Source organism: Fusarium fujikuroi, chromosome FFUJ_chr02, assembly GCF_900079805.1.
Source record: "Fusarium fujikuroi IMI 58289 draft genome, chromosome FFUJ_chr02".
Classification (NCBI taxonomy): Eukaryota; Fungi; Ascomycota; class Sordariomycetes; order Hypocreales; family Nectriaceae; genus Fusarium; species Fusarium fujikuroi.
In genome coordinates this window covers 3,650,256-3,661,584 of record NC_036623.1, presented here as the reverse complement: position 1 = coordinate 3,661,584, position 11,329 = coordinate 3,650,256, and the positions used below count along the sequence as shown (strand labels likewise).

General features: G+C 48.8%; 3 protein-coding genes; all 3 read left to right on the top strand.

Moving 5' to 3' along the window:
* Nucleotides 1–2,735: 2,735 nt before the first annotated feature.
* Nucleotides 2,736–5,797, top strand: FFUJ_04220 (related to C2H2 zinc finger protein; the record flags this gene model as incomplete). XM_023572521.1 has 2 exons in its annotated part: nt 2,736–2,859; nt 2,910–5,797. The coding sequence occupies 2 exons, from the start codon at nt 2,736–2,738 to the stop codon at nt 5,795–5,797; spliced, it is 3,012 nt and encodes a 1,003-aa protein (XP_023426629.1).
* Nucleotides 5,798–6,658: 861 nt separating this feature from the next.
* Nucleotides 6,659–9,444, top strand: FFUJ_04221 (related to positive activator of transcription; the record flags this gene model as incomplete). XM_023572520.1 has 10 exons in its annotated part: nt 6,659–6,753; nt 6,815–6,925; nt 6,993–7,081; nt 7,135–7,335; nt 7,384–7,937; nt 7,988–8,112; nt 8,170–8,318; nt 8,374–8,552; nt 8,602–8,782; nt 8,831–9,444. The coding sequence occupies 10 exons, from the start codon at nt 6,659–6,661 to the stop codon at nt 9,442–9,444; spliced, it is 2,298 nt and encodes a 765-aa protein (XP_023426628.1).
* Nucleotides 9,445–10,170: 726 nt separating this feature from the next.
* FFUJ_04222 (related to nitrogen metabolic regulation protein nmr) lies at nt 10,171–11,106 on the top strand (the record flags this gene model as incomplete). Its single annotated transcript, XM_023572519.1, has 1 exon — nt 10,171–11,106. The coding sequence occupies one exon, from the start codon at nt 10,171–10,173 to the stop codon at nt 11,104–11,106; it is 936 nt and encodes a 311-aa protein (XP_023426627.1).
* Between the last annotated feature and the right edge of the window lie 223 nt (nt 11,107–11,329).

Here is an 11,329-nt window from a genome sequence, read left to right as displayed (position 1 = left end):
CGGCGTGTCACCAAATCCACCGTCGCTCAACTCAACTCTCATCTCGTAGCGCAGTCCATACGATCAGCACACTTGGGCAGCCATGCTATTCGCGGGATCAGCGGGCATGCCTCGGTTTGGAGCCTCTCCGGGGGGTTCAACAGAACGGGGAGCGCCTCCGGGAGGGGGCAAGAGACCTCGCCTCCAAACCCCTGGCATTAGCTTCTGTCGCGCGTGTTTGAGAAGAGTCAAGAGAGAGACATGCAGATGAACAGATTTGTCTCTGTGGAACCATGCCCGGGTCCGTTTGGTGCTTTCGTAGGTGGCTAAGACCTAGAACAACCCACAGACAGACAGACGGAACTACCGCTAAGAGACCCAGGACGGACCCAAGACTAAGATTAAGCTGATGTGAGAGCCGAGGAACGGATGTCAAGTCCCAATTTGGGCAAACAATTCACTAGCAGCCCCGAGAAAATCTCCACCACCTTTTTTACTCACTGTAGGTACGGTACCTAGCTTTAACAGTCTTTGACAGGCTTGGCTCTGTGTTGCTATAAACTCTTGCAACGCCACCTGCAACCGAGTCCGTGTCAGAGTTTCTTCCTCGTACCTGACCTGACCTGACCTGACCTGACCTGAATCAGTCAAGAATTCCAGTGTCGACGCCCAACTCTAAGCTAGAATCAGTAGCCTCTCTAGCCTCTCTCTGCCGTGCGGAGATCATTGGGCGCCCGCAACTAGGCAAGCATCTAGTGCGAATAGTCGACCCGGCAGTTAAAGCTTGTATCAATCCGACGATGCTCTTTCTGTCGTACTTACTTGCTTTTGCGAATGAGCCGTCCGTGTGTTTGACTCGAGCGCACTAAATATTTACAGATCAATCGCTAGATCGTAGGAATCCGCGTACCAAGCAAAGACCCCTGGCCCTGGCCCTGGCCCTGGGACTGATTTTCTTACTCTCTCCCCTTACTACGACCGAAGCGAGCACTGATCATCATTGGGAGCCTCAGATTTGCCAAACCCTTTTCCTCTTCTGTCATGATGCCATTGCATTGTTTGTGGAGAGTCGAAGATCATTGCTGTTCCACGGATAAACATATCTCAAAGGAAATATGATTCAGAGGCGCTGACATTTCATCCTGGTCTTTCTAAGCATTGAGTAATAACTCAAGGTCAAAGCGAAATGGGCAAATTTCCCTCCCTCGAGAAAGACACGGACTATTGTCCGGCAACACGTATTCTCGGGAGCTACGCTGCAGAATCATGCCATGGCTGAAGCCTCTTTTGACCTCATGTGCGTGCTGTGCCTGGATTCAATTCCGCACTGAACAGAACAGGACAGAAGAAGAGGGTCGATAAACGTGAAACAAAGTCTCGATCGACTGGGAATGCCCGTCCATCGACGTCGCTTATTGACTTTACAAGGGAGAGGCCACGTGCATTTGCGCGATCGGTAGCTGCAGGGAAACGCCACTCCAGTTTTAGTTTTTGTTGGGTCGGCCCAAAGTTGCATTTTCATGATAGTGACAGAATGTTATTCTTTTGGTGCTTCTCTTCTCCGCTCTCAGTGGCCAGTGTAGTTCCTTGGATCAAGCCTCAATTGATCTCCTAGTTAACTCGCCTAGAACTTCTTTTTTCTTCTTCTTCTTCTTTTAAGGTTATCGATCATGATATGGCTTGGTACGACAAAATCCGAAGGCGGAATTGCGGAATGACATCCTGCAGTGAGTCTGTGAGTGTCGTGTCCTGAACCCTTGTGGATTATGCACTCAGGATATAGGCAGGGTTATAGAAATTGACCGGATGTGCCGGTCGCAGCGCACAAGGTGAGATTGGAAACCCGTCGCATGCCATGCATCGGAGTTTTTTGACAATCCGGAAGGTATATGTGATGCGCGATGCTACTGTGTAGAGATAACCAACCCAGAGAGGGAATGTATGTACCAGTAGATCTCATCTTCACCGATAATCTCGCAGCCCAGTACCGGAGTAAAGTCACAGACACTGACAGGGGTTGGGCCCCAATGTCTCGCATCAATCAGAGATCGGTCAGAAACTCACTGCAGCTACTCCGTACAGTATTGATCATTTATTGCAGATCTTTGGTTGTATGATCGGATTTAATTTGAGACGTGCACATAATCTTCCAGGATCAGGTAGTCAGCATTACTGTGGCCGGAATCCTAAGGCTTGACGCGATGAATTATTCCTCCTCTCACATGCATGAACTCCAATGCAGGGCAATTCTTCAGCAATCAGCAATGAACTGACAGGCAACGAACCACACTAGCCATGCACGCGCCGTCACAACACCAAGCCACTTTACCACTCACGCAATTTTCCGATGCCTCTGAACCCTACCTGCATCACCCCAAACTCCAGAGATTGGAAAAGGAGAACCTACCCTATACCACCACTGCCCCCGCATTCGGTTGACCTGGGGGCGGGGGAATCGTGGGGATGGCAAATGGTAATGCCAACACGAGGAAAAAATGAGCCGAGAATGGGTTGGTCAGTCAGGTGACTAGGCAGGAAGGAGGCGTGGTCACATTCACCCCCATAATCTCGAATTTGGGAGGGTAATTTGGCCCGAAGGCTTTGAGTTTGTATACCGCTTCGATCGCGAGTCTGTCGGTTTTGGCCGATATAGCGACGCGTAGAGGCGTTCTTGCAGTCTTTGAGAGTCCTTTAAAGACGTGCTGAATCATCAGAAGCACTTCTAGCCGAGGCACGGCGCCAGGTCACGAGCCGCGATGGCTTCATCACCCCCGCGCCAGAAACGCCGCAAGGCTTCGTGCAAAGAGTTCCAATGCACCCACGAAGGTTGCGGGAGGACATATTCCCGAGCCGAGCATCTTCAGCGGCATCAACTCAATCGTCAGTACCGTCCAATTGGATCAATTGTCCCCCAACTGACGCCGTTATAGACTCCCCCAAAGAGATCTACTACTGTGACTATCCGGATTGCTCATTTACTTTCGTTAGGAAAGATCTCTATGCGCGTCATAAACTGAGACATGAGAGACAGGTGCAGCAGTATGGAAATGGGCGCCTTTCTCAGAGGCCCCAGAAGGAGTTTTCTAAACTACCGAGGCAGCGGAGTGAGAGGTACTCGTTCAGTGAGGATGGCTCAGCATGGAGTGATACACAAGATGAAGCGAGAGAGACACCAGCAAAAGATCGACAAGCTTCAACAACTCGAATGTCCATGGATGCATCGGCAATTGACCCCAACAACTCGAAAGAATTCGGGGTGGATGGAGGACTATCCCGACAAGACTCTGGCCAGCAAAATGACCTAGGAAGCGCAAGTGGCTACTATGCAGACCAACGACAACTCGAAAGTCGTGAATCCTCGCCAGAAAAGCAGGCCATAAGCACTTTACCGTCCTTCCGGATCGATCAGATGCCTCCTACTGACATGTCCATGCCTCTGGCAAGTCCTGAATTGACTACTCGCCCGGAACGCGCTCGCACACAATCTTATGCCATGCCTAATGGACTATCGACATCTAATGAACAAATCATGGAAGAGCAGCATTTCGGGCTCTCACCATCTAGCACAGATGAATTCACGACGTGGCTCTTCACTGGTCAAGGGCTAGGCTCCAACTACAACAATTTCATACCAGGAAACTTCGGCATGGCAGGATACTCGAACAATTTTGGCCAGCTATGTACGGATTACACGGCTCAACCAGGCTTGATGGGCGGTTCTTATGTCGAACCTATCAACAGCCTGTGGTTCCAGTCTGAACCAATGGCGATGGCTACACCGATGGTCGATGTATCACAATTTGGAAAAACTGGTCTCTCAGAGCACAAGAGGCAATCGCTGCTTCATTATATGATGCAGCGATTCAACGAGATCAGTCTACATGGAAGCAGATCAGCCGCAGATATCAAGGATGAGATTTTTGGCAGCGATACTGATGCTGAGAACCATGTTCTCAGCCACGTCAACGTTGAACGTTATCTCAACTCATACTGGGACAACTTCCACCACCAACTGCCCATCCTCCACCGCCCAACATTCATCCCGGAAACTGCCAATGACTTTTTGTTGCTGGCTGTTCTTATCATGGGAGCCTCGATGCTGGACAAAAAGGGAGCATCTGAAGATTCCGTGGACAAAATTTCAAAATTCACCACGTTCGTCTCCTGGAACCTCCGCTGGCAGGTCTTCATGCATGCGGACTCTCACCCTCCTGCAAAACTCTGGGTCATCCAGACACTCTTACTTCTGGAGGTGTACGAGAAGATGAACGCAACTCGAGTTCTCCACGAGCGTGCCCATATTTACTTCCCTACAACTTTGTCGCTCATGCGTAGAGGAAGTGCCCTCACCGGAAAGCAATCTTCATATGCCTCTCGGGTTCCAACTCCGATGGGTAGTCCTAAGATAGGATCCTCGAGACTATTCCCTGGGCCAAACAAACCAGGCTTCAATTCTTCGCCTGAAAAATGGTGGGACCATTGGATCGCTCAAGAAGCTACGCGCCGAGCCGCCCTTGCTGCGTTCATCATTGATGCTACACATGCCGCTCTCTTTGGGCATACACCGACGCTGGTGATCCATGAGATCAAGCTTCCTCTTCCTTGCGACAACACTCTATGGTCTTCAGACTCACCATCGGAAATTGGTTGCGTTGAGTCGAGTCTCCATGCTAACGGCGTGACACCTATTACTTTCCTTGACGGACTACAACGCACGCTCAATGGGCAAAGAGTAAGAACAAGCCCGTTTGGAAGAATTGCGCTTCTCGCAGCACTTTTATCCGTAACATGGCAAATGCATCAAAGAGATTTGGACCGCTCAACGCTCGGGACCGACACTATACCTGGCGTCCAAGAGCGATGGCGCCCAAAGCTTCTAAGGGCATTTGACTGGTGGAAGAAGGACTACGATGATGGTGTTGCTCATGTCAAACACGCTGCCTTTGATTGGCAGAGATTAGGCTTGAGCAGCAGAGGTGGAAGTGATGATGGTGATGCCATGGAGACACTTGGCACAGTCCTTTATCATCTTGGTCACATTACTGTTTACATCAGTATGCCAGAGCTCTGTATCTTTGCAGGTGTTCCTCAAATCCTTGGACGCACTGTGTCTTCTGTGGACTGGAGACGAACTGAGGCTAAGATCAAGGAATGGGTCGCATCGCCTGGAGCTATTGGTGGAGTGTATCACGCGCTCCAACTCATCAGGCTTATTCTTCTTCAAGAAGCGCCAAGGAGAGGCGTGACGAAGGATGCTAGTGGTATGGCAACTGCGTTTTCCCCATCTACTTATCCCAAGTACGATGCTGGGAGCGATAAGTTGCTAGTCAGGGCCTGGGCATTATACTACGCTTCTCTCGTATTGTGGGCATATGGATATGTGCAAGATGGAAACATCGAGCCGTTCCCAGATCATCTACAATATCCCTCCAGCAGCTATGGTATACCGACGATGGCCACCGAGGCTAGTGTTCATTCATCCTCAGCTCAAGGCACTATCAACACTCCTCAGGGATCTCATCCAGAGCAGACGCCTATGTCATCGCATATGGACCACGAGGCGTTGAAGCGTGATCGTCATGAGGATCTTCGAACATATCTCCAAATCATGATCCCGCCCACCATCGACTCTATCAAAGCTTTCCACTTGCATCAAAATCAAGCTGGCGTGGTTGGAAACAGGAATAAGATCATTGGTCTACTGAGTGTTGTTGACGATGCACTGACGAACACGCGCTGGGAGCTTTTGTCTGAGGCGAGGAATAGGTTGAAGATGGCAGCGTCAATGATGCAACAGCCTCGTGAACCAAGGATGTAAAAGAGGTTGGGAGTGTGGTTTTTCAAACAAAATTTACGTCTGATGAGTTTGGATACTTTTGGGATTTGTATAGTATTAATATGTAGCGATTTGGCGGCAGTTATTGGTTTTTAGCATTTTCATATATACTTTATCCTGGGACATAGACCATCTCAAATTTTATGTGAGCGAAAATTATCTCAAAAATATGCATTTGAATTCAATTGTATCTGGTAACATAACACTTCAGCAATGATAAAGCTGATGAGGTATTTCGTCGTACCGGAAGCACCTCCGATACCTCGGTCGTATTGTCCGATGCCGATCCCAGCATTGCCTCATCCAACATCTTTGGAGACCATTGACTCACGACTTGGACCACCTTTAGTTGACCATATTGGCCAAAGCGATGAATCGGATTATTTCACATCAAAATTGAACCTAATCCTTTCACAAGATTCTGTGTTGAGTTCTTGTATCGATAGTCACTGCATCAGACATATAAGGATTCCCCGGAAAACTTCACAGAAGGTGTTTTTCGGTGGCTTGTTGATCCATCGGCCTCGAAGCCGTGCTCCCACCCAAATCCCCCAGCTTATCTTTTCCACTGGACTTTTCTAGTGGGCCACCATTATCATCTCAAGCCGGAAGCTGGCCCGTCTCCATACTCCATAGGGATTTTGGGGGCTTTGGTCCTTCACGTGATCGGATCATCGTGTGGAGAAGTTTTACACTCAAAGCCCGGAACCATCCCGAGAGAATAACAACGCTCAAGTCCCCGCGCCCTCGGACTTTCAGCCCATTCAGTCCCAGACTCTCGGTCAAGTCTTCCATAAGCTTCCTATCTCTAGAGTCAGATCATCTCGTTTCTAGAACCTCTCAATGACCCCTGTGGCCGACGACTCGACTGCCTCGATGGCTCGGAAGCGTCCGGCGCCCTCCGATGGGGGAAAAGATGCACGCAAAGCATCATTGGCGTATGTCGATATCCTGTTCTCCACTATTTTTGTCTTGCTCTGGTGACTTACAGCTCCGCAGGTGTCTTACATGTAGGAAGAAAAAGGTTCGGTGTTCGGGGACTACTCCTTGTCAGTACTGCACCAAGCGTGGGCTGGACTGCAGGGTTCCCGAGCATGGACATAAGCGCATGTATATGGCCAAGTTAGTTCTTTCGTAACCCAATTAGGACTTACAACTGATATATGTCACTTGTTAGTCGTATCGAGGAACTTGAAAGCAAGTTAGCTAGATATGAAAGAGATGGCTACGATGGACTGCCTTCAACTCTACCTCCTAGGGCTTCTGGTATGGCTCTCCTTTCATCCTGGCATCATTCGGTCTATACTGATAAGCTTAAGAACCCCCAGTTTCTGCTACACAGAACGGGCATAGGAGAGACTCCAATTCTAACCCACAAACATCTCACTCCTCCCCTCAAGACCCTCTTCATGTTAGATCAAGATCTTCAAGCTTCATCCGTCCTTCTACAAGTTTCTCCGCACCCCTAGCTCAACATAGGTATCCTCCTTACGATGGCACTCAAGCATCACCGGCTGCAAGTAAGTTAACTTCTCTCCAAGCCCTATGACCGCATGCTTAGAATTCAGCTATTCTTGCCGGCTCTTCCCTCAGCTCTAGCCATACCTTTGGCTCCCGAGTCCAAGACTTACTCGGCTCATCTCGCCCTGAGTCAGAGCCAACTTCAAAACCTTGGATCAGTCCTGAGGCAAACTTACGTCACGAAGTTATCAGCCATCCATGGCGTCTCTCCAGCAGTGACTTTCCAAAATTGCCCCCAAGAGACGAGGCTCAAAGGTTGTTAGATACAGCTCTGTTCTATATCGGCCAGTCACAGCACCATATTGATGCCCGTGAGTTTTCTGATAAAATGTGGGCTTTCTACCAGAACCGTGATGATCCTGCTCAGATGGAGTCTCTGTGGGTTCTCGAGATGATTCTTATGATTGCTATTGGAACCCTGTTCGACGCCAACCCCGAAGGGAATGACGACTTTTCTGGGGTCAGACTCTTTGAGTATGCCCATAGAAACGTTCCGACTTTGTCAGACTTGCGGTTCAATGGAAAGCTTGGCATTGAGATTTTTGCTCTCTTTGCCATTTATCTCGGCAACATGAATCGTAAAGAAGAAGCATATCTCTATGTGAGTTGTCTCATGGCTAATTCTGGAACAATGGCTGACTTTTACCGTAGATTAGCACCGCCATGCGCTTGGCAATTTCACAAAAGTATCACAGAGTATGTGGAACAAGGCACTTGATGCAGTCTGAGAGAGTTCATATGAACCGTCTGTGGTGGACTATTTACATGCAAGAACGGTAAGGGAATAAAATCGTGGACTTCAGGAATGATGGCTAATGAATATGTGCAATTAGACGATTGGCTGCCGCGACAGGCAACCCTCCAAGCATCGGTGATGAGGCAATCAACATCCCTCTTCCTACTGATTCACCTGGCTTCCCACCTGTTGGTCCTATGTGCACAAACATCAGGATAGCCCGAGCCACGGGTCGTATCCTGGCTGGTAGGTCTACGTGAGCTTATAAAGATTTGTTGCATTGTGACTGACACTTTATTAGTGCTCTATAATCCTGAAGACGAGTCAGAATCCACCTTTATTCCCCACGTCCAAGACATCGTCAAATCCTTATACCAGATCTCCCAAGAAATCCCTTCAGATGCAGTTACAGATGTGTATAACCTGGGTCGGGACCAGTCCCTGAGAACGACAGCTTCGTTGCACCTGATGCTCTTCCAAGTATGCAAGCTGGTTACAAGAGTCAATGACCGTACTGACTATTGGACAGGCAACCATTCTTACGATTCGACCACTCATGCTACACGCTGCGAAACTCATTCTCAGCGGGAATGGCCTCACAGGAGAACAGTTGCATGCATCACCGCTAGGCAGACTCTCGAGGACATGCGCCGAGGCTGCAAGGCGACAGCTTAAGGTTGTCGCAACGCTCAGAAAACGCAACATGATCGGTAAGCTGACCTTGGACCTTTGGTGTTGTTTTACTGACACGGCTTAAGCAATCTTCGGCTTTTATGACTTCGAAGCCTCCTTCTCAGCTGCGTTCATTATGATTCTCGCTGCGATCCTGGATTCAGTCTGTGAAGAGAGCATGAAAATCAACCCCAAGCCCGGCTTAACCCAGGCAATGGAAGAAATACAGCACCTTGCTGACCATGGAAACACGTATGCTCGCGAGAGATTGCAAGAGGTCAAGAGACTCTGGAAAGTAATGGCACAAAAGATCGAGTCACTACAAGTGGTCAACGTATCTCCCCAAGGACCACCTGGCGAAGGCCAAACCACCAACGGTGTCACACAAACCAACGGCGCAACACCCTCTGGTTTCGGTGATCTTCACCGAGGCGAGCTCATCCCAGGCGACCAAAGCCAAACATCGCCAGAAGATTTCATGCCTCTCGACACAGACTTATGGGACAACTTCTCTAACCTCTGGGTTCCAATGCCTGAAGTCGTAGAGGGGGCCTCACAGCAAGAGATGATGATGGGGGATATCCCGCATGATGACTTTTATAAGCATTGCTATTCTATGTATAATAACCCGGACTGGGATCTTACGGGTGAGGATGTTGGGGACTTTGCTGAGCTTGGAAGACATATTCAGGATTCATGATGGGAGTTTTTGGGAAAGAAAAGTTCGATTGGGCATTCAACTACCCTAATACTCGGTTTGAAGTTGGTTTTGGTGGGAAATATTGCTCAACCACGAATGCATACATGTTTGGATAAAACAAAAGCCGGTGACTTGATGAAATAAGATGAACAATTCACATTGTCTTGAATAGTAAAAGTGCTTCTAACTTTAGAATGCTCTATGCTCCGTTACTTCGGATCAATTCTCTAGCCAACTTATTTTCGCCTCCTGATTTGGAGTCTTCCTTAGTCGTAGAGGCTGATTAATTGACTCGGAGCATCTTTCCAGCGAAGCCGCATTGCTTAGTGCTATTCGGATGAATTCATTGGCGCAGAAGTGACATCAAGTAACGTTGATTAACGCTGTTGGAGTGAGATTAGTCACTGGAAAAGTGCGCTAAGCCCTGTAGATCGCCAGAGGTCCCTTGTTTTGGCGTCTCTGCCAACGGAGAACTTGGCAAAGCCCGGAGGCTTTCTGTGTAGGATTCAATTCGGAGGATAAGATGCGGACTTTGATAGGGCAGTAGACATTGGTTTCGCAGTATGCGGACTTTGACTTAATGTGGTACAATTGATCAGCATCTCGGGGCGCTGGAAAGATATAAGACGGCTGAAGCGCCAGCTTGGACTCCATCATCACAATCACTTTTCAATCTCACTGCTTACGCACTTACCATAATTAAGCATCAATTACCAAAACCTCAAAATGTCAAAGACTCTCGCTGTCATCGGCGCCACTGGAAAACAAGGCGGCGCTGTCATAGACTTCGTCCTCAACGACCCAGAGCTGTCAAAGCAATACAAGATCCGCGCCATCACCCGCGATGTCAACTCTGAGAACTCCAAAAAGATCAAAGAGCGGGGTATTGAAGTCGCACAGGGCGACTTAGCTGACCCTACCTCTATCAAGACTGCTCTGAAGGGAGCACACACTCTCTTCTTCATGACAACTCCTGCTTGGACTGCTACCGATCTGAAGCCTGAGTTTGAAGTCATCAAGAAGACAGCTGATGCAGCTGTTGACGCTGGCATTGAGTACATAATCTTTAGCAGTCTTCCTAGCACTACAGACGCCTCTGGTGGGAAGTATACCGCCAATCATCCCTTCGATGCTAAGGCTGAGGGCGAGAAGTACATCCGCACACTTCCCGTCAAGAGCGCCTTTGTCCGCCTGGGATTCTTCCTCGAGAATATCAACCAAGTCCCTCTCTGGGCTCCTCAGAAGGACGAGAGTGGCAAATGGGTTGTATCTCTCCCATTCACCCCCGAGACCCGCATCCCATGGATCGACAACGGCAGCAATTGCGGCAGTTTCGTCGGCGCAATTCTAGCCGAGCCTGAAAAGTATGAGGGCGTAGGCTTTGATGCAGCTGCTGGGTTTTATAGCCTAGAGGAGCTTGTCGCTATTGAGAGCAAGGTTACTGGCAAGGAGATCACTTACAAGCAAATCTCTTCTGAGGAGTTTGCTGAGAAGCTACCCATCCTAAAAGATGTCTACGTGCAAGCATTTAAAGCTGGTCAGGAGTTTGGATATTATGGTGTCGATGGAGAGAAGTCAGTTGCTTGGGCTGCTGAGAGGGCGAGAGGCAAACTTGTTACTCCTGAGGAGTTCTTCAAGGCGAACCCTCTCAAGTTGGAGTGATGAAGTATGTGAAGGATCTTTGTACTTAAATGTCATGGTTGACAAAGAGTTTCGAAAGGACGAAGGGTGCGATAACTGGGTTAAGATGTATTTGAGCAACCTTTAAATGGAGACTATCCGTAAGAACCTTTTGTATTGTGAAACATTGCTGACTTTGCTCCCGTTTGTTTCCACTACGGAGTCCCATTAAATCCACTGTAAGCACAGAGTTGAATGCCAAGGG